Below are 27,417 nucleotides of genomic sequence, written 5' to 3'. Positions count from 1 at the left end.
CCAAACTAAGCCTTCGTCGTTTCTTTTGAGTTGGACTGGGACACCGTATGGCGTATGTGGCGTAGGCCCAAACTGCGTAGGCCCAGCAGCACTGCGCCATAAATTGCCATCCCAACCGCAACCGCAACCCAGCACCCCCCACTCCCTCTTCCGTCGCCGCCGCCCGCACAAATCTCCCAAAACACAACCGCCGTCCTCGCCGCCGCCGACTGCTCCGTCGCCTCCACCACCACCATCATCTCTGCATCAGAACGTGGATTCCTAGATCTGAACAGCCTTTCCTCGTCCACCTCCACCATCGAAACCCGCGCGCCTCTCCGGTGGCCGCGCTCGACGTCATGGGACGGCGAGGCGGACGAGGAGGTGGAGGGAGGGGCGGTCAAGGTCGAACGGATGAGCGGCCGGGAGGCGCCCGTGACGACAGAGGCGTGCGCGATCGCCGCCCCGAAGACCGGGGCATGCGGGGCCGCCGGCTCGACCACCGTCCCCCCTACAGCCCTGGCCGCAGCCCCGCCGCGCCCGGCTACCGTCCCCGCCGCAGCTCTCGAAGCCCCTCCCCTGCCTACCGTTCTCTCCGCAGCCCCTCCCCGGGATTCCGCCGTCGCCAGAGTCCTCGGGGCCCATCGCCGCACCGCAGCCGCAGCCGCTCTCCGGCCCACCGCGCGAGGCGTCTGAGGGATGAAGATCTGCCCCGCCACGGGCAAGGGGACTACGGGAGGCCGCCCTACCAGCAGGAGCGCGAGCGCTACGACTACGGTGCTCGTGGCAGACGCAGCCCGAGAGGAGGCGGCGACCGTGGCTCAAGGGGAAGCCACGACGGTCGCAATGAGCGAGCCCTGAACAGGAGCTATGACGATCGCGCGATGAGCGGGAGGTATGATACTCGGCCAGACTACCTGCTCCGGGAACATCCATCCGGCCTGGGGCGTGCTGCCAAGAATGAAAGTGACTTCTTTGGAGGTCCTGCTGGCCGAAGCATTGACAAGGATGACGAGTTCTATGGAGGCGCTGGTATGAAGCTCAGTTCCACGGGATTGGGAAGGGCTAGCTCGCTGTACCTGGACCGAAGGTCGCCTCCTCCACCACCACCACCTGCGATTCCACTGGCGCCAATGTACCCCTCGGTGCCGCTTACAGAGACTGGATACCTGACAGGGGGGTCAACGGTGAAGGGCGGGGAGAGCTTTGGCGATGCAGGTTCACGATTACCTCACAATGACAGTGGGTTTCAGTACCGCGACCGTTTGCTTGGTCCGTATACTGGGAGCAGAGAAGTTGAGAGGCTTGGCTCTGGGAGAGACATGCTTAGTGGCAGGGATGGGGAAATGGATAGGCTTTACTCTAGTAGGGGCGCGCTTTCTTCTGACATCGCGCCATCTCTGCAGTTGAAGCGCTATGCTGGTTCTTCACCACCTGTACTTGCCAAGGACAGCCCGTATCGAGTGCACGGTGAAGGTTATGAGCCAAGCAATGGTTATGGGATGAGTGGCATTGGTAGACCAGACTCCTTAGGACATGGGAGTGGTTATGCTCACAGGTTCTCAGAAAGTTCACTAGAGCGTGGCAGTGGTCACGATGACAAGATATCACTGGACATAACAAGGCAGGTACACTCGAAGTATCCGCCAAGAACTTCATCCGCAGAATATGATGCAGGCGGATATGGCCGAAGGATTCAAATAAATGACACATACCTTGCATCTGGGAACTTACATGGAAGTGTCTCACAGGATTCAAGGGCTAGCACTAGGAACACATTGGTCTCATCACCTTTGAGAGACCTCAAGGATGAAAGGAGTAACCGACAGGTGAGACTATCCCGCAGGATGGGAGAGGATGCCATGGAATACAATGTGCAGGATAGTTATCATAGAGATACATCCCCACGTTATCACAAGCAAAGGGGAGCTCGTATACGCTACTCACGCTCTCCTGAAACTCCCCCTCTTGATTTTGCAAGGCGCCCAGTTCGTCAACATGAGTTAGCTACTTTTGAGGGCAGCTATGAGTTAAGTGATCAGGAAGTTTCTCCAGCTGCTTATAGAAGAGGACCTCGAGGAGCTGCATATAGTAACCGCGATATGGATGCATATCAAGATGATTTCCCTCGAGGACGAGAGTATTACGATGATGGAATTGGACCAGAGCATTACAACGATGTAATTGATGCATATGACCTATCCCCTGAGCCAAGGTCACGAAGAAGTTGTGATATCATAGACAACGAAGATGGATATGAGCCAAGATATGATGTACCGAGGAGTCGTAATGTTTTCTCAAGGATTGCTTTGCCAGATAACATAAATGGTGAATGGATTGGTGCGGATCAAGGAAATCATCCTCGTCCTATCACGCTGGCTCATGGGCGTACAAAATACAAACCTATATCTCAGAGACTGTCCAGACCTATAGGCCAGCCACAGAATGGGGGATCTGCTATGCTTGGAGGTGGAAGAGGAGGATGGACAAAAAGTACGAAAAAGAGAATGAGAGATGGTCCTCCCCAATTCCATGGTGGATATACATCAGAGAGAAATGAATTTGTTAGGACAAACAAAATTTCAAAGTTGTCAGAAGATGATCAGAAAGATACCGAACCAAACTATGAAGATGCACCTGATGAAGAGGATCTTTCTGTGCAGAAAGATCCACCAGAAGGTTCAGAAGAATTCAGTAAACAAGTTCACCAGGCCTTCCTCAAGTTCTCAAAGATATTAAATGAGAGCCTGACCATGCAGAAGAGATACCGTGAGGCACCAAAAGGATCTTTATCGTGCTGTGTTTGTGGCAGGTTTGTGTTCCTTCATCTGTGCTAACAATCTGCCAGCTAATTAGTTCCTCCTATCTTATGTTAGCGCGCTTCTGGTCATTTCAGCAGTCGCCTACTAGCTTACTGCTGATTTGGTAACTGGAATGGAGAATCCTTCCAAAATTCTGTTGCCTGGTCGTGTTTTAGCATACGTTGTCCTGATGCGCTTAACCCTATGGTTTAGGTTAACAAAATAGCTACGCGAAACGTGCCTACTTAGGATCGAATGGGGTTCAGCGTACTAGACTATAGCGCTGTGGGCGGGGGGGGGGGTACTGCCTAAAGCGGTAAGGTGCTCTATCACCTAAGCTTCTGAAAAAACCATGGTTCAGAGACGCAATACACCACAGCATCTTGGCTCTGTTCAAGGCAGTGAATTGTTGGAAAGGCTGTCAACAATTTCATCATTGGTCTATGATATGGATTGATATTCCTCAGACGCAACAACAGATGGTGATGTAGCCCCATTAGAGTAATAATACATTGGAAATGTACTGGGGCAAGATGGCTGGCAGAAAGTAAGAGTATTGGTGCTGTTTCTGAGACTTTTGCTCATAAATCGTTGCTGCGTTTGAGCTAGTTCGGGATTGGAACTCCTGGGTGCTAATGTCTTGGAACCACCTGAATCTGCAACCCGTCATATGAGTGCAGATGCATTGATGACCACATTACTGTTATTCTCTTGACCAGGATTATAAACATGGCAAGCTGTAGTGCTTGGCTGCTTGCGATGTTTTACATCCGTCTTAAAAACCCGCGTGGTTCATCTGAAAGGCAAGCTGAAGACCATTTACCATGTGTGATTTTGTCAAGATGTTGAGGACTGGCTGCCACGTATTAGTTCTTAAAGTAGTATGGGCTCACTGTAGTTGTATCGCACAAATGCATGCTATATGAGTATGCTGCTAGAGGCTGTAGGTTGAACCAACAGTTGCGCTTAGAATTTAAAGTAAGGTATGTGGGAAATATTATCTATCTATTAATTATTTTAGTGTCTTTCTTTTTCCATTCCGGTGAGTAATTTTGGCTTGAATTCTACTTTTACATTTGTATTTTATCATTGTCCTGTTTATTTTCGTCATTATGGATAGTGTGTATTTGCTACTTAAGTTTTGTTGGCAATTAACCTTTTCATTCTTGAATAGAAGTTGTAGTTACTTCTTTCTTCTCTTAGACCGGAGATTTTTTTAACTAAGATTATTTGACAGAAATATTTTTCCTGAAAAATAGTTATCCTTTAGGATGGATTAGCATATGGCTGTTTTAATTTGCTCTACTCCCTCCGGTCTGTTTTAATTGACTTGAATTTAGTATAACTTTGTACTACTTGAGTCAATTAAAAAGGACCGGAGGAATACTTGTTAGTATGTACGCAAAGTATATCTTACTTGATCAATTCTCTATTTTTTTCCCACTTTGCTTTATCATATTCTGCCATGTGTCGTGTTAATTGTGCTCAAATTTGATCACTAGACTTCCCTTAAGATGTGTTTGCATGAAGTAACAGTTTGAGCATTTTATTTGCTTTTCTGTGCTGATGCACATAAATTTGATACTCCCTCCGATCCATAATAAGTGTAGTGGTTTTAGTTCAAATTCGCTCAGATTTAAAAGCCACAACAATTATTATGGATCGGACGGGGTACGAGTTTTTAGTATCTTAATTTATTTCTCGGGTGTGACATAGTAATTTTTCTGGGGAATATGTACATTTCCAAACCATGTATATCGCGATATCCATTGGTAGTTTTTGTTTTTCCATGTGATTTCTTCATTTGAAATTGTTTCCATTCTGTCTTTACTCGTGAAAAACAAAAATTCTTGGAATGTCTAACCTGAAGAAATGTTTTGTTTATTTGCCTTTTGTTCACTTTTTTCTTACAACAGTGTGGCAAGGAAGTTTCTGGACATTGATGCCTTGATGTCACATGCTTACGATACATGCAAACCGGGCTTGAAAACAAAACATTTAGGGTTTCGCAAGGCACTCTGTGTTCTGATGGGGTGGAATTGGCAACTTGCTCCAGACCCTTCAAAAGCATATCAGTCCTTTTCCTCTGAGGAAGTAAATGCCATGAAGGGAGATCTGATCTTATGGCCTCCGGTTGTCGTGATACATAACAGCTCCATTGCAAACAAGCTGAAGGTTGCTGAAGCAAAGATTGTGTCAGTAGAAGAAATCGAAGGTGTACTTGCAGGTTAGTCTGAAGCATGTATATGTTATTAGTCCTTCACTTGTTATTTCTTTTGTTCCTTTATTATCTGGCTTGAGCTCTCATTTCTTCTTATCACATGCTTTCTTGAGATTGAATGGATATCAGTTCATATAGTTTGGCAGTACTTTTCAGCAAAACTAATTGATCTACTGATTCTACAACTTGTGACACAATGCTGTGTGTAGTTTTGAAAAGGAAACCTATGCTATGTTTTGTTTGTATTGTTTCTTCTGCTTGGACCTTTCAAAGTTTCTTACATCATCACCTTGTGTCTCCAGATATTGGGTTTGCATCTGCCAAGGCAAAAATAACCCATGGAAAACCATCCGATCAGAGCGTGTTTGTGTTGAAGTTCCCTCCAACAATATCTGGATTTCAGGAAGCAATGAGAATCCACGATCATTTCAGGGCTGAGAACCACGGCAAGGAAGAACTTGAGCAGACAAAAGGTGAGAAAGGTAAGAAGGCAGCTCCTGCTGACAAACTGGAAGAGCTGCTGTACGCACACATTGCACTCGCTGAAGATCTCGTGTACCTGGACGACGAGACGAAAAAGAGGTGCGTCGTCAGTAGCAAGAACGAGATCGAAGCCAAGGCTGATGCAACGCTGAACCTAGACTCATGAAGCGGGGTAAACAAATTTAGATTAGGTTAGGTCATCTATGTTTCAAACAGTTGAAGCTATCTTCCTTTTGCTTGATCTTTGGGGTTGCTTGTCCAAGTGGCCGTAACCTGAAGAATCTATGGTCATGTATTGAACCTTCTTGTTATGATCAAAACATGTTAGTTTCATGTTCCAGGTTTCCTGGTGCAGTTTCTTATCCTTCCCTTCTAAATCTTATTGATTGCCCCAAGTTATCCAGGAAGCTATGTCATTTTTCTGTGATATTCCATGAAAGTCTCTTCAGTTTCAAGTTTATGTTATAACCTGCGTGCTTAGAGGGGAGAAAGAGTTTGCATTGTTATATTTCTACTCAACCTGAACTTCTATGATCTATCGTAAGATTTGTAGGAGTCTAACAACGCAACGCCATATTCTGTTTTAACAGAGTTCTTCGTTATACCTGAGCCTATGAATTGGAGCAAATGTGTGCGCGAAAACTGAAAAGGGACGTGGCGAGGGAGCCTTACTCCCCTCGTACTGTTTTAACAAATCTGGTTCTTTGGCACAACTAGTATCTGGTCTGGAGTCCGATAAAAACTAATCCCTTCGATCTTTTTTAATTAACTTTAATTTAGTATAAAATTATACTAAATTTGAATCAATTAAAAGAGAACCGGAGGAAATATTTAGAAATCTGACTTGTGGTTGGGCCTGCTTCAGCGCACGCAAAAACTCTGAGTTCATTGCCAATGGCACCGACCTTGTTTCAGCTCCATGCGGCTTGACGTTGACCGTGCTTCGGCGCCTGTCAGTCTTGGTATGAGAACGGCGGAGCAAAGGGTTCAGATTCTAAAATAATTTTACTCCATCTGATCTCTTTTAATTGATTTAAATTAATTTGAATTAATTAAAAAAATCGGAGGCAGTAATAATTTTAGTGGGGCTGACGAGGGATTAGTTATGTCAAGGGCCTGATTAGTGGCCCACAATCCTGTTTCTTGCTTCCAGCGAGCCAAAAATTGTGCGCTTGGTAGGCTGGCCCAGCTCAAAACCTTGGTCTGCACGCTACTCAAAGCACCATTTTTGCTGCACGTGGAGGAACACTTCATCCCTCCGTTTTCTGTGAGCCAAGCTCGGCGCGTCCGAAAAGGGGAAAAGTTGCGCCACGCGCATGCAATCTGGGAGATGGCGTGGGCACGCGTGGAGCCACAAAAAGCTGGCGGGAGAAATTTTGTCACCTCACGTCGAGTTGAGCCCCTTATGTCATCGCACGGCTCACCGCCAAAAATGTCGTCTCCCTTTCCCCCCATCCGTGCTCTGCGACTCGGCGCGGAGGTTCACCGACGGCCACGTAAGAGGCGGCGACTACCTGTGTAGGAGCTGGATGGCGGCGGCAAGCCCCACTTCTACATCTTCTCTGACCTCGTCAACCGGTTCGTCTCCTATGGCGGTGAGTCTCGTAACCCTAGCTTCGTAGGAACTGTGAGCATTGTGTAGATGGGAGTGCTCGATTAGGTAGATCTGAGCTAGATTGTAGGCAATGCATAGTAATCTTTACTCAATCTTACTTGTTATATGCACATTAGGGTCTCTGTAGGTGCGATTTCTTCCCATGTAGCCATTGATGTGTTCTTAAAGGTAGCTAGTTTATCCATTGTTTCGCTACTTGCTATGTAGATCTGGACGAATTAAACCTCGTGTTTGTCATATTGGTAACCATTCCTGGTAGATCTAGTTGTAATGTTGGTAATGTACAAGGTTGTGATCTACATTTACATTTTAGCTTGCTGTACCTTGACTGATTGATGACTCCTTTGTACACAACCACTACCTAGGTGTACACCCGCGATGAGTTCGAGCAGGCCCTCTTTGATACCCATGACCATATGTCCTTAGTTCCTGAGACCTAGCTAGCACTCACTTACCCGCAGGACACGAAAGTGAGGCCGATGCCACCCTTGCATTCGTTGGTTGTTGATGAACAACACCTGGCAGATGCAACCTTGAACGACAAGCACAAGGCGAGCAAGGTTGGTAAAGCATGCACCACATGTGTGGCCTTAAGTTGGGCAAGTTCAATATGAAATGGTCAGCTTACCTCCCCACCTTCATCCTGAACTAGATGTGCTCCATTATCAAGAGTGGCGTAAGGATAGAGAAGGGGTTTAAGGAGGTGCATCTGAATAATTGTGCTAAGAAAATCTTTGAGTACTGCCAGCAGGAGCTGTCGTCAACGCAGGTGTACAACCACCTGCATAAGTGGAGATCCAGGTGGATCTATATCATCAAGCTGAGAGACCTCAACGGCGCCAGATGGGATGAGGACACTCACACCATCCTCCTGGACGACGACCACTACATAGGCCATGTCTTGGTACTGACCTCTTAATTGCACACTAATTCAATTGCACACCAGTTCACTTGCACACTAATTCACTTGCACATCTATACCATGTTTTCTAACCACCTCTTTGCCCATGTATTGGGCTCACCCAAAGGACGTCGAGTTTCTCAACAAGTCAATTACCAACTACTCACAGATGCCGCAGATCTTTGCATTCGGCCTATCCACCGGCAAGCACACCATGGGCTCTAATGAGCCTCTGGGAACACCTTCTGTAGATGATCCTAACACTCATAACTCTGATACGGCTGTGCTTGATGACGACTATCAGCCTCCCTCTCCTGGTGTTGGCATTAGCGCTGCTCCTCGTCCACAAGATGTAGCTGATGCTGTGAAGAAGAGGAAGAGGTATGTCTTCGCTGAGGAGGACGTTGGCCACATGACCTTCATCATAGAAGTTGTCAAAGCGGTGGCGCAGGCCATCACCAATGTTGCCCCTCCCGACGTCCACCCTGTCCTCTACTCCGCTGTCATGGATGCCTCGCCTACCTTCAGCTCAGAGGCGATGATGGTGGCTCTAAGCCACTTCTTAGAAAACATGGCCCAAGGGAACGGGTTTGTCCAGATGGTTGAGGACCACAGGGATCTCTGTCTTAGGACCTTCCCGGGCAAGCACTACTACGCCTAGTGCTCCCTTGTGCTGCGGTGGTGGTGATGCGTGCATGACAAAGACGACGACGATGTTGGTTGTACATTTTGAAGTAGTTAGGACTTGATGAACAATTATTTCAGGGCATGTACATTATGTGAGGTGGTATATACTAACCCCTCACATGATGCAAACTTACAGTGCTGTGGATGGTAGGATTACACCCTCTTTTGAAGTGGTGGTAGGATGACACCATAGTAGCTAGTGTGATCGTTAGTCAGATCACGCTAGCAAGGAGATTGAACTTCTGTGATGGTTTTGCCTATATGATCATGCATGCTTATATTGTTTAGCTTATGTGTTTCACTTGTCTTGCAATGTTATGTTCCTTGATATGTTTCGTATGCTCTGTCTTAGTAGAAGTTCAATTGGTATGTGTTCTACTATGGAAGAGTACTAGGAGTGTACAGTTCGTGGAAGGAGGTTGGGCCACTTGTGAATAGATACGAGAACAACCTCCACAAAGGATACACGACAAGGGAGGAGGCAGAAGAAGCTTACTCGAAGTTTGTATCGCAGTAGGTAGGCTACTACGTGCCTCCAAGGTCGAGGTCCATGAAGCTCCACCAAAGATCGCAGGTCATGGTGAAGGGAGCAGCCTCAAGAACTTTATCATCGTTGTCCTTGTGATCTGGATCATGTATCTGATGCGGTTATAACCTTATGTGATCATTTGTAATACCCTAAACTCTTGACTCATCGATGGTAACCTCACCAACCGTGTGTACAAGGCGACCCCATCGAGGCTTATGCGAGCTGCCAAACATTGTGCGTTGCATCAACGGAGCCGAAAAACACGATTTATGGCCTACCGAACATTTCGTCCTTTACTTCTCCCCTCATGCAGGTAGTAACATTATTAGGATCCAAAAGTAGTGTATAACATGGCGAAAATGCTATTCTGATCCCGAGCACATATGAGCTCGTTTTCTAGGCCACTCGTTTCCTCTCAGGGGCTGGTACTTGGGATGTATTCACTGCCGTATATCTATTTTAAAACATGGGGCTGGCAGAGCAGGGGATCACACCTACTCATATACAGTATTTATGTTACACTTAAGTCTTCCTGGGCATTTCTCGGGCCGGGCCGGGCTTCGGGCTGGCCCGAAAAAAGCCCGACGGGAAATCCTTGGCCCGAGCCCGGCCCGGCCCGACCAACTTTCAGCAAATTCCGGCCCGAGCCCGGCCCGCGGCCCGAAAAAGCCCGAATATTTCCGGGCTGGCCCGACGGCCCGGCCCGATCTAATGGTATTTTGCTTTTTTCTGTGGCCCGAGCCCGGCCCGATTTAGTTACGGGCTGAAAAATGTTGGCCCGAGCCCGGCCCGATAGAGAGAAAAAGCCCGGCCCGGCCCGGGATTTTCGGGCCGGGCCGGGTCGGGCCGTTCGGGCCGGGCTTCCCATGCCCAGGTATACACTTAACGGACGGCTATTGTCCGGTCGGTAGAAAACACGTACAGTACCACGGTCTTTCTCCAGCGTTCCCCTGCGACGGTACGACAGGTAGTGCAGCCTTAGCAGAAGCCGCGCCTACGTTGTCGCGAACGCCGGCAGCCCACGCCGCGGGCGTCAACACTTGGCAGCCCACGCCGCCGTTGTAGCGAACGTGCTCGCCGGTCAGAGACTGCGCGTCGGCAGGCCACGCCTTGAAGCATCGGGGCCTCCCGCCACCGCCACTAGGCCCCGCATCGCATCGATCTCCGTGGCGAGGAACTCCTGCTCCATCAACGGCAGCTACGTGCTGCTTGGCGGCACCGTGGCCTACGAGTGCATCGAACACCGCCGAGTAGAAGTCGAACTTCAAGGCCGCGGCGGCCGGCAGCTCGTCTTCTCCTCCTTCGCCGGCGCTTCCTCTTTTCTCGGACACCGTAACCACGGTAGGTTCATCGAACGGACCCACCTCAAGAACGCGTCGATCTCGCCATCCTGTAAGAGCCTGTGGATAAGCCTCACACGGTTGACGGCCGGCGTCTAGTCCGGATGAGTACGGGCGTATAGCTTAAGGCCCATGGCCGAGTCCGATGCGAGCCGGGCACGCAGGGGGAGGAACAGCGGATGGACGTGTGAAAGCGGAATGGGAGGTAGAGGAAGGCCGGCGAAGCCATGGAGGCGGCCGCTGATGCGGACATCGAAGGAGCTCGTAGCTGTCAGCGCCGGCGCCAGTGATTTTGACCTCGGCCGAGCCAAGGTTGCTGTCCGGGCCGGCTAGTATAAAGTGAGGGCATCTCCAGCGGCGCGACGCAAACGGACGCTGAGCGACCGTTTTCGTCCGCCGTGACCGGAAATACGTCTGGGGCCTGTTCCAGCGGGGCGACGCAAAGTGACCGGGCCGTCCGCAGAGACGCAAACCTGGCCCAAATATGCGCCAGGTTTGCGTCTCCGCGGACGCTCGGCGGTCGCTCCGAGCGTCCTCCATTTCTTACCCGGTCCCGCATGTCAGGGACAGCGAAATCGACCGCTTCGATTTGCTTCTTGTTCCCCTTCTTTCCTGCCCTAGTGCGACGGCACCACCCCCACCCCTAGCGCCGCCGTACGGCCGTAGCGCCGCAGTAGTCGGCGTCGGCTCCGTTCTTGCCCTAGTGCGACTGTTTTCGGCCGAAACGCTCCCGGTTGCGCCGCCCTTCCGCGCCGCCCACGACCTGTTCGGTCAATTGCGCCGGTACGTTTCTACTCGTGTTTTCGGCGCTATTGTGCGCGACCATTGATCCGCAGTTTGCACCCACGCAGATGGACATGTGGCAGATGTTGGACAAGTTCCGCGCGGAGGTTGTCGACTCCTCTTCCGACGAGGAGTCCGATGAGTCCACGCAGACATTGGCAACTACTGCGGCCTCCATGATCCACGAGTTCACCTCTAACCCGGGGCCGCAACACCGGGGCTCCGTGAAGGGCGCTCCAAAAACTCGCCGCGCAACGAGTGGAAGGGCAGGCCCGCCTCCACAAGGACTACTTCCACCTCACCAATCCGATCTTCCCGGAAAAAAATGTTCCGGCGCCGATACAGGATGTCAAGGGACCTGTTCTTGGTCATTCTACGGGGGGTCAGTGGGCAATTGTCCGTCACCCGGCAAGAACATGGTCGCTGAAGACCATGCATGAGGTGATAACATGCTGCGTGATCATGCACAACATGATCATTGAGAACGAGCGTCCTGATGGCCGCAATGAGAACCAATGAGATTTCCAAGGTGAGCTGGTTGCGCCACTTCCTGGAGCTTCATCTTGGCAGGACTATCTACATAGGAATGTAGTACTGACGAGAACGTCTCCAAACAACTGCAAACGGATCTGATTGAGCATCAATGGACATTGGCTGGCCATGCAGATCATGCCTAGAGGAGTACTATCTTATTTGCATGCAGACTTTTTAAATTTAAATGTAATAACTATGACTTCGTTGAATATTATTTTGTTGTTTCGAAACTTTATATTTCATGCAAACGCGGAAATGCGTCGCGCCGCTGGAGCCACCCCAAGGTGCAAACGGACGCGCGGACAAAAAACGGTCAGTCTCGCGTCCGCCGCGCGACGCAAACGGATATTTCGGACGTCCGAAATGCGTCGCGCCGCTGGAGATGCCCTGAGACTGAAAGTGCCAGTGCTGCCGGCATAGTTAGCTTATATTATAGGATGAGCTAGCGGAGCAACTGCATGGGCGTCCCGTCGATCACAAGCGATTCTATAATCATTAAACAGAAATGAAACATTAAGACATTTTATTAATCTTGGCGAGGCGGCCACCGGCGCGGTGGCAGGCGGCGGCGACGGCGGCGTCATCGGGCTGGGGCTATCCAATCTGTACCATAGGTTCACGGGTCCAGTACTCGTCACCTTGAAACGTCCCGTTAAATCTTGCCCCACTGTACTCCATTGGCAGGTACGGCTGCCATTCTGAACCTACATTTTCGGCTATCCGTATCCCAACTAAAAAGTAGCATTGGCTCACGGATCAAGACCAAACGAATGGTTCACAAAACGAGCTCATATGAGCCCGAGAGCAAAAACGCCATGTCCATGGCCCAAACTTTGTTTCTCCTCATACGGTATCCAGTGGGGCCAAATGAGAAAACGCGAAAATTCTCATATGAGCAACTAATCAGACCCAGTAATTTAGTTCGAAAAATAGGTAACTTACAAATGTTGGCCTAGGCTTTGAGGAGTTTCTGGGTCGCCACTCAACTAGAGGAGGGGTGGAGAGAGAACGAGTGAGGAAATGAACAAGTGTTTTTCAAGTTTCTCATTGTAAAAAGTTTCCAGTTTTTTACGGGAATCGAACGGTTGGTTGAGAGACTCGTGCAGGCAGCAGAATCCGTCGTGTAACCCGTACCGAATTTCAAATTCGTGCGAGATGGTAAGGGCATCTCCAGCGGCGCGACGCATTTCGGACGCCGAAATTGTCCGCGGGCGTCCGTTTGCGTCGCCAGGCGGACGGGGAAATGGTCGTGTGTCCGTTTGCGTCTGGGGTTGGCTCCAGCGGGGCGACGCATTTTGGACGCAGGCCAGAATTCAAAAAACGATGAAATAGCGTCGACTTTGCACGAAATTACAGCCGCAAATTGAGGGCTGAAACAAGTTCATCACACTTTGCAGCTCGTACGGCGCAAAGTGGAGCAAAATGGGCACAACAAGGCCTGAACAACAATAAAAAAAAGTCCAAAAGGAGACCAAGGTGCTGGGCGCATGGCGCCGGCGATCAGGCGTCTCGCGCGCGGATTTCGGCGCGCCTCTTCATGAACCATGCCCTGGTGTCGTCGTCGACGCCGCTCAAGTCGGCAAGCATGATCCTTGTGTCTTCCGCACGCAATTTGGCCTCGGCGTCCGCCTTTTGGCCTCGATGTCCAGCCTTTGGACATCGAGGACCTCCTTGGCGAGGTTCTCGGTAGATGACAGCTGCGGCCTCTTTTTCCGTACGCCTCTTCTCGTCCCTAGCAGCCATGGCGGCACGATTGTCGGCCATTATCTTCTCCATGCTCTGCGTGAAAGCAATGGCCTGCGCCTCCCGGACGAGATCGGCCTTGGTAGCCTTGTGGCCTCGTGGACGAGGTGGAAGGACTGGACGACCTTGATCGTCGTCTTCACCGTCGAGGTTGATCGCTGTCCCATTCCTCACAGCTTCGTTGTAGGCCGCAAAGCTTATCATCCACTTGTTGTTGTTTTTGAGCACCTCCCAACAATGGACCATATGGTAGCCCTTCTTGTGCGTTGCCCTGAACTTCTGCAAGGCGCAGGATACCTGCAATCATAGCCGCCAATGATGTACAATGACGCAAATTGACGCAATGACGCAAATTGTCTACAATGATGATGGTTCTATCGTCTTTACCACTGTCATGACGCCAGTGCCGCTGACGGGTTGTTAATAGCATGTTCGACCGCCGAGCAGAACTTGGCAGTCTCTTGTTTGATGTAGTTCCATCTTTTTCGGAGGGACTCTTCCGTCCGAGGGCCTGTGATATGGTAGGGCGGGTGCATCCTGGTCTCGTTGTACTGCTGCAAGACGTTGGCCCAATAGACCTTGCCCTTTTGCTGGGCGCCATTGATACAATCTTGGGTCGTTGCCAGCCACACTTCACACAAACACCTGTCCTCGTCGTCGACGAAGTCTTGTGTCCTGCGGCTCTCCCCCTTCTTCTTGGTGGCAATGTCCGTGGGGATAGGCTGTGTTGGCGCGTCGTCGAAGTCGTCCACACACACGGGTGTTGGCTGCGTCTGCTGGGTGCCGAACAGCCGTGCGGTCTCGATGTCCTCCGCATCTTGCGTTGGTGCCCGATCATCATGCGCGCCTGTCCCGGCCCGATCATCGCGAACGAAGCCGGCTGCCGAAGATAATTTCCTGGATGTCCGAATCATGGCGGTCCTTCCAATAGTCCTACGAACGACCGGACATCGGACGCATGATACAGGGCACTCGCACACATTGACGAGCTCACGTACCGGGTCGTCCATCGTCGGGCGAGGCGGCGCAATTTCGTCGAACAGGATGCGGGGCTGCGGCATGCTCTCCTTCGGCACCTGGCGCGTCTTCTGTGTCGCGCCCGGGCAGGAGTCACCGCTTCTAGGCGTCCGGTTGAGGTCGGGAACCGCCGCCCCGGTCAACTTCACCGGCGGCAGGCCGGACGCGAACCGCGACGCCGCGTGGCCCTGCAAGGGAGCGAGAGTTCCAGGGCGCAGCTGGGAACTTACCGAGCTGACCGAAGAGGCCGGAGGAGCGACGCCGGCGATCCCCTCTCTCTTGACGAGCATGTAGCCCTCCGCTAAGGTCGGATGGAGGGTTACTTGCGCGACGCCGGCTTTGATCTGCATCTGCCAGGCCTGCTGGTTGGCGGCCGCGGCAGTCTTGATCTTCTGGTTCTTGCGCCGCCCGCGACGCTTCGCGGCCTCCAGGACTTCTCCTCCGCGGAGAGCACCTTCTTTGCCGCCTTCGGCTTTGCCTCCCGGCTGCCGCCGTCGCCGGCCCGCTTTGCTTCCGCCGGAGCTGCAGTGTCCATTCTGGCTATGGCCGTGGCTACGGGGGAGTGTGGGGCGGCGACGGGTGCGAGGGTTTGCTCCGCATCCATGGCGGTAGCTGCGGCGGCGAGGACGTCCATCGCTTCTGGGCTGCTCGCGCCGGTCTAGTTTCCAATTTGGCGCGGGGGAATGGCCAGTGGCGGGAATAATATCGCCCTCCAGCCACTGACGCACGGGTCCTACGTCTTTTTCGGCGGACACTCGAGCGACCGTTTGCATCGTGCCGCTGGAGATGCCCTAAGGTGCATTCATAGCAGGAGAGAACCGTTGGTTTTGCACTGTTTCGTCTCACTGACGACACTGACGAGGGCTAGGCTGTGTTCAGAACGAGTAGAAACGCAGTGCGTCCGTCCCTTCTCGTCACGTGCTGACATTGTTGTGTCAGCAGAGATAGAGTGGGGAGGAAGCCAAGCTTTGAATTTAACCAGGCCAAAAAAAATCCCCACAGAGCATTCATCTCGCACGGCCGGGAGATGCTGAGGCGGTCTTTGCGGGCCATGCAACGGCGTACAGTTCAAGTCCAACGGAGGCTCCTAGGGGCGTAGGTGAGAGAGTCAGCCTCATCTATGAAGGATGGCGTTGTGACGACCACGTTTGGAGACGGGACAGAGCTCGTGCGCGCTCGTCATGGTGCCACCGGAACCCGGCTAAACTATGAGGTCCCACCATGGGAGCCTCCTCCCGCACTGGTGGCGACGAAAACGGGTTAAGACGGCTAATTTGATGAATCGATCTTATATGTCACACGTGCCTCAAAAATGATACTTACGTAATTAAAATCCTAAAGATGGTGATTAACTCGACTGCAGCAAATATAATGTTTTTTTATCATTTTCTCAGCGTGCTACTATTTTCTGCCGTACGTATTGCAAAGGAAACCAGCCAGGGTGCATATCCCAAGACCCCATGGAGAGCCCACAAAACGAGTACATCTGACCTCGTGACACAAAACGCCTCCAGCAGGTGTTCTCTATCCAATTTAAGTTCTCCTTTCTATGTTTTATTCCTTCTTTCCCCAGGTATCTTGAATAATGGAAGAAAAAAATATAATATGTGGGAATCTAACAGAGTAGTCATTAAAGACAAGAAACTTTTGAAAATAAAAATAAACTAAAATAACAACCTATAAACACTACTTCCTCCATCCGGGTATGTAGGTCTTGCACATATCTTGAACAATTTTTATCATATTGGTGAAATGGATGGTCTAGGGATACACACGGTACTTATAACCCGGGAAGGAGGGAGTAATATGGTAAAATTTGACATTATCATAAGAACAAGCTTAATTTCCAAACAAAACCAATTAATACCCTACATGGTAAGATAACTTTGTGCAGTGTGTACTCTTACAATTAATTTACTTTTTCATTTAACTTATGATTTGGAATCAAGAAAATGCTATAATTACTTACCTGTGACGTTCTATGTTGCTGAAAACCGGGAAGAAACTGTTCATACGTGTTCACGCAGCTGGTCATTTGCACTATTGGCGACAAATAACTGCCGCACTTATCACGCCACACGTTTCGTATACGTCTTAACATCCTTCCCACCGCGGTCTATATAAGATACACAAGCCTCATATGTTGCATCATTGATCTTCTATTGTGAGAAAAAATGCCATCACTAATGTTGAGATTATGTTGTTACAACATACATATAAGCATTTCTCATGATGTTGTTTCCGCTAGTGATATTTCTCATCCAATCATGACCGAAATCCCGTGCACATCCAAGGTTCGTTTTCATCTTCTAATACATGCCTTGATTTTTCTTATTGTGAAATAGTGTATATTGTTTTTGTTGTGATACACATGGGAAACCACTTATGGGGTAATCCCAAACTTATATCTTGGATCATATTAGACATAATATACCGTGAAAACCAATTATAGAGTTGGCAGAGTTGATGTGCTTTATCACTACTTCCGAGCAAAGATGAAATTTCTATGCAGTAAAAACTTCAACACTCATTGAGATTTCTAGTTTCAGACATATAGAATTGCAATAGTTAACTCTGTCGCTTCAAACATTGGAAACAACTAATTAATTCCAAAGTAGATTTGTAATAAAAAAAGAGCATAAGTATTTAACTAGGTACATATGCACAGAATATTTTTATGAACTATGTGGGTTATATATAGCTTCCCATCCTTTCTATACTCGATAATGTTGTTGACAACCAACAAGGATATCACTGCGCAAGAGCTCAGGCTGTATGCTAGTAAAAAAATGTATATTAAATTCTTTATCCACACCATAATATTTATCCGCTTCACTCCCTCTTTTCAAATTACAATGACTAAAGTGCATGGATAATTTATCCTTATCAGCCACGAGTTTAACATTTGCCAATATTATATGCATCTTGAAAAAATGTATAACAAAATAATAATTGTTTTTGTACTATTTTGTAGCTGTACATTAGAATTTTGTTAGCATAACTAAATTTGAGTAAATAATTATGGATGCATCATAATTTGGGAGATACCCTAATGTATAGAACTTGCAGTGTAGAAGTATGTTTCTACTACAAATAAATGTCACAAACAAACACTTACTTTGTTAGAGTATATAATTTGACGCCAAGCTCTTTCCCTTCCCAAAGGTCCACCTGAAACCTTCAAATTTTAGCCAGATTCTTGGAGGGAGCTCACATGGCTTATTTTCCTAACTCCAAAGTTAAGTTAATATCTATTCCTATGTAAATATTAAATTTAAGGAATAATTACAGGTTTTTAGATCCGAATCTTGTATGCAAGCTGTATATTTGTTTTTAAAATTGCACGAGTAAATCTAAAAAATTTAGAAATTTCACGTTTTCATATACTCATTGCCAAGTAATGTGAAGTTTATTAGCCGCTACATTTTAGAAACAAACCTCAATATATTCCTGAAAAATATTTCCTACAGGTGTACCCAGGTAGTTGTTGCATATCTTAAAATTAACCAAATCATTTAATCATTACTGGACGAACTTGTGATTGTTTTTGGTTTGACAATGTTTTCTAAATTTAAAGGTACTTGAATCAGTTTATTTTATGAACTATGTAGCAAATATACTTTAAGTTCTCAACACTTGTTCCCATGGTAATGAAGTCAGGAAAAATAAGCAATATCCATTAGAAGAGGAGGAACAGCGAGGAGAAGAAGGGAGCAAAGGTGCCATTTTTTCGACTCACATGTCTCATTTTTCTTAATTTCTACAAACAACTGTATTTGCTTCAATGTGTTATGTTGATACTCACATTTTGCCTCTTGCTAAGGTAAACCAAAGAACAACATACATATAACATCATTGTAGACTTCTCTATAATCTGTGACCTGCTTCAAGTAAACATTTAAGTATCATAGTTAGAAAAAGAGTAAACAAAAAAATGATTCAATATATAATTTCACGACATATGCTGAACTAGAGATTTTGATTACAAAAGAATTAATTAAATGAAGGAATATAGAGAAGGAAACAAGAAGCACTATCCATTCTACCTAATGACACAGCTTAATAAGCCTTATCTTTTCGAAAGATGGGCCAACAATTTCTTGTAGAAATTATGGGAAATAAAGGGAAGGAGAAAGATTTACATATCCCACGCAAAATGCATATCTTGCTGAACCGCAAAGCAAGCATCATGTTAAAGAGCCATCAAGAAGACGTAAATATTCAGGTCGAAAAGGTCATCTGAACCTCCCTGTATTAAGGAACAGTTACTCTTGTCATTGTGGTTTAGCTAAAAAAAAATCCAAGTAACTGCCTCCCGAAATTCAGAGAAAACTTCCACACTTTAGAGAAAACTTCCACACTTGCTAGTTAACAAGTGACTGCAGCTTGTGACTAGCAACGTCTCACGTGTTCACAAGCAACAGTCATCGTGCCTTTTTTCCTTTAGTTAATCTCCCTTTTGTGCTAAAAAGATAAATAATGAGATTGTAGATTTTGGTTATCAAAAATATTTTATTAGAAAGGGATATGGCAAGGAAACAAACAATAGAACTCATGCTAGTACTTTACACAACTCAATAAGCCTCATATTTTCCAAAGATAAGACAACAGTTACTTGCAGTAATTATGGGAAAATAAAGATGTCCATATCCCAAGCAAAAGGCTTCTTGAATTCTGCACAAAGAAAGCATTACGTTGAAGAGTCGATGCAAGGTTCAGGCCAATAAGCCCATCTGAACCCTCCTTGCAATGAGGAACTGTTTTTTTTATCTTTGGGGTTTACGCCAAACAATCCATGTAACTGAATACGAAATGCAGTGAAATATTCCACATTTTAGTGGCATACAGTGAATGCTTAGAAACAACCACGCACATGCTCTTACAAGCAAGGATCAGTGTGGTTTCTTCCTTTAATTTATCTCCTGTTTATATTAAAAACGTATAAACTAAGACTGATCTTGTGGTGAAGCTCTCCTATAAATATAGCTGGCCTGTCTTAAGGTTCTTGCACTCACGGAACTAGAAGTCCTCAACTGATCATTTAGTTAGTGATTATCCTGTTTTGGTATGACTCGAGAGGATAAGCATGATAATTCAATCAGACGACACATTGAGGAATTTGAAGCATGGGTAAAATGGCATCCGGGTGTCTATGTTTGTGTTTTGTATTATCACGAGGAGCTAATGTTTGCCGCGGCCGCATTTCTGGCGTGATGTTGCTGAAGTGCTGGAGCCGGCTGAGGTTTGGCACCGTATGGCAAGTATGTCCTGGTGATGTGCGCAAGCTAGCGACGATGTGCCAACATCCTGGACGCTCGTGAGCCTCGCGTTGCCATCCGCTCTCCAACCTTAACGCCGTTGTCTTATATCGCCAGTTAACAGTTTCACGTCATATGTCGGTTTGAGAGAGTGCCTCTTGCACATGAATTCAGGCCAAGCTCAACCGAATCCAACTCATATTTCACCCTCTTGGCCAACATCGAAAACCCAATTTTCAGTCCATACTACATTTTCGACAAAATCGAGAATGAATTATATCGGTTAGATGCAGCTAACCATCAGTTCACCCAAAAGATTAAATCGTTATTTTGAATTTTTTGTCCAATTTATCTCAGTAGCGACACAAACTCAGAATGAGGCATATTATCTTCGACGACACATTCTTACTTTACTTGAAATTTAATCCAGCGATACAGAAATAACCACACCAGAAACCATGTCCGAAAGATGGCAAGGAACGAACTCATAGATGATACATAAATGGCCACGCATGAAAACCATACATAAATGGCCACTGACTTATTACCCAAGACCGATGAGAGCCACTGCTTCTTCAGCATGCATTAACACCTCCTGAACCAGAAGGGGGCGGATCATCGTCGTCATCTTTGTGGAACTTGAGCACTGCACCCAAAATTGGATACACCGCAGTCCACTTCTTCCTCTTCCTCGGCTGTTTCTTTTGCAGCACCTGCGAGGATGGACGAATTAGTCTCGAAAAAAATTAATTGCATCCTACACACATACACAGCCGTGAAATTTTATCTGAGGAACAAATTAAGTTGCAACGAGTAAATGAGTGGTGCTTATGTAAAGTGTGCATACCTTTTTAATTGTTGCATTCATTTCAGTAGTGAGCACATCTTTGTTCTCCCGAGCATACTCCTTTAGTTCTTCGGCATCCATGGCCTCCAACATCGCCAGCTGCGAAAAACATCATCAGTTATACAAATCACGAGCAAGTATATGATGATCCGGTTGCATTTACAAATATGTACTGATCGTTCGTAGAGAGAATGTTGCCCCGATCGAACACTATTATGAAACGTGGGGAGTATACACCCACTGAGACCCATGATAAAACAGCACACAAACATTGACATCAGGAAACCATTTTACCCATTCTTTGAACTCCGCAGTTTCTCCCCGGATTGGATTATCATCCTTATCCCCTCGAGCCATACCAACTACAGGATGATCACAGATTAACTAATTAGTTGAGCACTTGTAGTTTTGGAGTGCAAGAACTTTGAGAAATACCAGCTGTATTTATAGGCGAGCTTCACCACAAGATTTTTTTTTTAGCATAAGCTTCACCAAAAGTTGTTTATCTTTTTAATACAAAAGGGAGCTTAATTAGAGGAAAAAAAGGCACGGTGCCATTGCTTGTGATCATGTGAGAAGTTTCCGGTAAGTACTTCAGGCATGCCCCTAAAATGTGGGCGTTTCCACTTTCCACTGAATTTCGGCAGATAATAGTAACAGTTCCTTATTACAAGGAGGTTCAGGTGGCCTTTTCGACCTGAATGTTTACATCTGCATATGATGGCGCTTTAACATGATGCTTTCTTTGTGCTAAATTCAGGAAGATGGGTGCTTTTCTTGTTATATGGACATCTCTCTTCTTACCTTTATTTCCCATAATTTCTACAAGAGTAACTGTTTGTCCTGTCTTTGGAAAAGTTAAGGCTTACTAATGTGGCATGCGCTAGCATTGTTACGCCCTCGCGATAACAAAGTGTAACAGGTAGTTGTGCAAGATCGACGTCCGCTCGTTTGTCGGCTTCCATCATCTGGGTTTGTTCGCTGTGTCACCGAGACGGCGCCCGTTTGGGATATTGGAAGTGAGAGAGGAGAAACGAGATGAGTGATAGATTTCTAGTTTCTTATTGCTTGATTAAAAAGATTGCAATCCCTGTGTTTATTTATATAATGGAAAGCTCTTACTATCAACCAGTTGTAGAAGCCGGCCTATCCGCTCACGACGCGCACAAGTTGTTCGTTGTGTTCTTCTCGCAACGCTTGCTCCCAGGGGTGAGAGCCTAATAATAATAATGTTTATGGCTTACATGTTCGATGAATTATCGACGTAGCAATGTGTTTTTTTCTGGTTATGGTGCAGGCTGCAGGTGAGATTCAAAGCCCATCCAGGCCAGCACGAGCTCGCTCCGATTTAAGAGCATCTCTAGCAGTGCCCGTAAAAGACCGAAACATGTAAAAGAACCGTTAGGATACGGGTTTCGGCTCATCCGCGGCGTTTTTCAGTACCCGTAAACGAGCAGAACTGTTAAAAAAAATTAACGGGCCGGACGAAAATCCCCTCGCGGATCTGTTCATCTTGCAACCGCGCCCTCGGCCACGCTAGCCTGATGCAAGATTATTTTGCCGAGGTACCGACCTATCCTCCCCGCCTCTTCCGTAGAAGATATCGAATGCGTAGGAGTGTGTTCGAGACAATCGTGAAAGATTGCAAGATGAACTCGAACTATTTCAAGCAACACCGAAACGCGGCCGACACCAAGGGATTTAGTGCACATCAAAAGATCTCGGCTTCCATGCGTGTTCTCGCCTACGGCATCCCCGCCGACTATACGACGAGTACCTTCGCATTGGCCAATCTACAACCACGGAGGCTGTGCGTAAGTTTGCCAGGATGGTGATCTGGTTGTATGGTGAGACATACCTCCGAGCTCCTAACGAGAAAGATACAAAGAGACTCATGGAGATGAATGAAAAGAGAGGTTGGCCGGGTATGCTAGGTAGCCTATTGTATACATTGGACATGAAGAAATTGCCCAAAGGCATGGCATGGGATGTACTGTGGAAAAAGCCATGATCCTACCATTGTGCTTGAGACCGTGGCGTCGGAGGATTTGTGGATTTGTCATGTTTTTTGTTTGGATTGCCGGGAACACTCAACGACATCAACGTGTTGCATAAATCTCCTTTGTTTGCAAAACTAGTTAGGGATGATGCTCCAACTTGCAACTACAAAGTCATGAACAATGTGTACAATTTAAGGGAATTGAAAGTATGTCCAACTAATAGTAAAATAGAGTATCCGACCCTTCATGGGTTATTATCTAACCGATGGGATTTATCCAAGTGGGAACTCTAGTGAAATCCATTACAGAAGATTCAAATGAACACCTATTGACAAAAAACAAGCATGCTTTACCAAGGCGCAAGAGGCAGCTCACAAGGATATTAAGAGAGCTTTTGGTGTGTTGCAAGCCTAGTTTGCCATTTTTTGGGGGTATGTACTAATCGTTTTTGGGACAAACAAACCCTTGTTGACATCATGACATGTTGTGTGATTCTTCACAACATGATCCTCGAGGATGAAAGAGGTTTAAACTTACCATGTTTCTATAACAATATTGGCACCAGAGTGCAACCTGAGAGGAACCCCGATCGTCTTGAAGCTTTCCTTGAAACACATCGTCAGATTGAGAATGAGCATATTCACCATCGGCTCAAGAATGATCTGATTGAGAACCAGTTGATGCTGGATGGCCTACGCCCAATGATCTTCCTTTGTTTCCTATTCCTGTATGTGTGGGATGAACCATTCATTATTTATTTGCCCGCGGAACATTTGATTATTCAGTTCGAACAATTGTTGTAATTTATTTGTGAGAAACATTAATGTAATAAAGTATGACGATTATTGTGTTCGTGAAACTTTAATTTTATTTAATCTTTAGATGCATGTTGTGTATGAAATTTCATAGAAACTGTTTAAAACCCTGTTTTATGGATTGAAAAGTCACGGCGAAAAGCATTACCCGTAAACCCAACCCGTAAAACAGAATATTCCATTTTACGGGTTGGGTTTACGGATACTGCTGTGCGCCGTGACTTTAAAACCGTTTTTAGTGCCTTGTACTCGCGTTTTACGAGTTGGATTTTTACAGTCACGGCTAGACATGTTCTAAGTTGTTGGGCCTGCCATGGCCGTCTCTTCCTCTTACTGCTGTTCGGAGGATGTTGGTAGGCGGAGTTCAAACATCAATATGATCCTTGGGTACCACTTCTATTTGGATTCTTTTCCAATGTCACAATGAGAATTAAGATGTGGAACACATGCATGATTCACACATTATGGCTGGCTGGATTTATTTTCGTAACAAGAGAATTAACTAAAATGCCTTTCTAAATTTGGACCTTCCTCATTGATACTGCGATAGAGATCCAAAAGTTGATCTTCAAAATAGACTATATATGTATGCAAATGATGTGTATAAATGTTTATATACTGTATAATATAAGCATGTTCATGAGAATTGATTTTCCTTTGCTTGCCGGTGTGTAATTTCATTCCTATAAGCTTGCTTATCTATATATCAACACTAAATATATGAACTTGTGAGTGTGAGCATCCTCAACTATTGCTCTTTAATTCCATCATTTGTAATATGTAGTCTGCTGATAATATTTTGGTTTCTCTTTGATTCTTCGACTACATCCAACTATCCAAGTTCACATTTGTAACCATTGTTTGCACTTTACAATTGTTGAATGATAATTTATCGTAACTATGCAGCACTGCTCGTATGGCTGCAATGATTGTCTTGTGCCTTGGGCATAAGTCAAAATGCAAAACTGACCTCTCCACGTCAAGATTTTGAGTGCATTCTTATATTTATCAAATTAACAAACTCAATTAATTGATATGATTTGTAGTGCACTATTTTAAATTTAGTTAGCACCACCAGTTATTTATCCAATCCTGTAGAGTTTACATGTATTCTTATTTTGAGGCATTATTTTGTTTTTTTCCATGAGGTAGTAAACTTAAATATGTTCTGCATTGACACATAACTAACGGGAGGGTTGTGCATCTACCTAAGAGTCCATTCTCTTCAACCACCACCAACCAATTTTCTTTAGGTGAGGTTGCCCCATTATTTACAGTAATCGTGTTCTTGCTGTATTTGTTTGTTAACTGAAAACAAGGAAACACATTCTGCAGTACTCCTCGGTCATAAGATGGTCCATCACTTGAATATGTAGCACTGACTGAAATATGCATTGACAGAATAAATACTACTACATGTAAGATTGTATGTAACATATGCGTTGCTAAGCATAAAATAACAATAATTCCCGTAAGACGTGACTTACAAATTCTTCAATATATGTGTTAATTGCCAGCAAATCACAATTGTTTCCATTGTTTTTCGTTAGGAGAAATGGGATATTGATGAACCTATTGAGACAAAGGATAAGAATTCCTAATTTTCAGGATTGGCAGCCATAAATGTGTTCCTGAAATTCTGAATGTCGATGTCCCCCTTCCTAGTTGCGATAAGGTGAGTATTATGGGATCAAAGAGAATGTTGACACGGTAATTTCAAATTTCAGTCAGATGTTATACTCTTCACAAGAGTTGCATGCAGCTTCTTTGGTTGTTGTTTACATATTGCAGATTTTTGAGAAATTTGACCATCTTGCTTTCATAGATAGTAGAGTTTACAAAAAAGAACTTCTTATGAAACATACATGGTTTAGCAGTAACAATAGTACTCCCTCCATCCCAAAATATAAGACATATAAAGTTTAGTCAAAAGTCAACGTTTTCTAAGTTTGACAAGGTTTTATAGACAAAAACGTGAAAAATTACAACACTGAATCAATACCTATAGATTCACCATAAAGTATATTTTTTAATGTTCCCATTTGATATTATAGATGTAGATATTTTTTCCTAAATATTTAATCAAAGTTAGCAAGATTTGATTTTTGACTAATCCTTATGCGTCTTATATTTTGGGATGGAGGAGTAGACCTTATCTATTGAGTACATGGTATATCATATTTTGTGGTTTCAAGGATACGCGAGTCTCCATCCTAGTTACCGAAACTACTATTGAATGTATTGTGGCGCGACTAGAGGGGGGTGGTGGTGAATGGTCGCTAATCCAATTTTAGTGCTTTTCTGTTTTAGGCAATGCGGAAGTAAAGGTGGCGATTTTAGCTACTACGGTGATCCTAATATGATGCTATGCAAGACAACAAGTAAAGCAATCTACGAGAGGGTAGGGAGGAAGTGAAACAACCGGGCGGTAGCGGAGGCGAGACATGATATGTTTCCTGCAGTTCTTCCCACAAGATGGAGTACGTCTGCATTGAGGAGGTGTGGACCACAAAGGTCCAATAGCCACACAGGATTCACCTTGTTTCTCGTGAAAACCCCACAAAGGAGCTTTCACTTCTCCACTATCAAGGCCGGTCGAGATGGCGATTCCTTCATAAGGTTGGGGCGAGCTCCACAACACCGGAAGCTCCCAACACCCTATGGGGCTAGCACAACTCTAAGCTAGCCTCCATAGGAGCTCATCTCCTAGAGATCCCACAATAGGAACCCTAACAACAAGATCCACAAAGGACTAGGTGGATTGGCCTTGGTGGAACTATAGATCGGGGTCTCCTCCACCACTCATCAAAGTTTGGGCTTGATTGGATGGATGGGGAGGTTGATCCTCTAGATTTGAGCTCAGCAACAATGGATGAGAGAGAGAAGAAAAGACTTGATTCGAGTTGGGGAAGAAGACTATAGGGGTCCACGAATCCAATTGTTATCCTCTGGTTCCGACAACCGGTACTACCACTGTGGGAAGTGGTACTACTGCTTTTGGTCGATATTAGCCCTCTGCGAAGGACACGTGGAGCTCAACCGGTACCGTCAAGGTACCGGCATGGTAATAGGAGCCCCTGACCCCCTGCCCGGTACCATTTCGGTACCAAGGCGGAGGTACCGCGGTGTTTGCATGACCGGTACCTTACCGGTACCTGGGTGGTACTACCGCGTTTCACCATTGCTGGTGAATTAAGAGGTAGTGTTGGTTCAGGTACCGTCAAGGTACCTTCAAGGTACCGACATGCTCTCTGCAAGCTTTTCCCAAAAGGCGGTATCGCCAGCGGTACCTCAACCGGTACTACAGGTCCTGTGAGGTAGCGGTAGTACTGCTGCGAGGTTCCAGGCTGACGTGTACCTGGTACTGAAGGCGGTAGCAGTACTACCGCTCTCAGCACCGGTACTGTCAGTTTTGCTGAACCAGGTTTCTTTTCTTCACCTCTCCAACCACGTCGTCTCGCGACACACACACACACACACAACCAGAAAACCTATCAACTACTAACTTGAGTCTTCAGATCCTGAGGTGTTCAACGAGGACACCGTGCATCTGCAAATCTTCAAGGCAATTATGCACACGGTGAAATACATTCGAGTATTGTTATCAAACACACAAAACACTTATGAAGAGACCCCACTCTTTCAATCTCCCTCTTTTTGGTGTTTGATGACAACACAAGTATTTGCAATATAATACAAGATATTATGATACGATTTGAGATTTGCAAAATATAGACGGAGCTCCCCCTAGATGTGTGCATAATCGGAATATGCATTTGAATACAAATGCACATCATCCTAGGAGGACAACTCCCCCTAGATTTTACAAACCAAACACATATGCAACAACAGATATATGACATT

The 27,417-nt window shown here is 46.2% G+C and overlaps 1 protein-coding gene across 1 annotated transcript; it reads left to right on the top strand.

The window, feature by feature from the left end:
* The first annotated feature begins 458 nt into the window (after positions 1-458).
* Positions 459-5,824, top strand: LOC124656823. Its single transcript, XM_047195497.1, has 3 exons — positions 459-2,791; positions 4,697-5,007; positions 5,304-5,824. The coding sequence occupies exons 1-3, from the start codon at positions 459-461 to the stop codon at positions 5,648-5,650; spliced, it is 2,991 nt and encodes a 996-aa protein (XP_047051453.1). The 3' UTR covers positions 5,651-5,824.
* Positions 5,825-27,417: the final 21,593 nt, after the last annotated feature.

This window comes from Lolium rigidum, chromosome 5 (genome assembly GCF_022539505.1).
Source record: "Lolium rigidum isolate FL_2022 chromosome 5, APGP_CSIRO_Lrig_0.1, whole genome shotgun sequence".
NCBI lineage: Eukaryota > Viridiplantae > Streptophyta > Magnoliopsida > Poales > Poaceae > Lolium > Lolium rigidum.
This window is presented reverse-complemented; position numbering and strand designations above follow the sequence as displayed.

What these genes read in the sequence shown, in the direction of transcription:
- LOC124656823 (XM_047195497.1), top strand. Translation starts at nt 459, where the DNA reads ATGCGGGGCCGCCGGCTCGACCACCGTCCCCCCTACAGCCCTGGCCGC. An exon ending in TCGTGCTGTGTTTGTGGCAG is followed by an intron (nt 2,792 to 4,696) that starts GTTTGTGTTCCT and finishes TTCTTACAACAG; the next exon opens with TGTGGCAAGGAAGTTTCTGG. An exon ending in AATCGAAGGTGTACTTGCAG is followed by an intron (nt 5,008 to 5,303) that starts GTTAGTCTGAAG and finishes TTGTGTCTCCAG; the next exon opens with ATATTGGGTTTGCATCTGCC.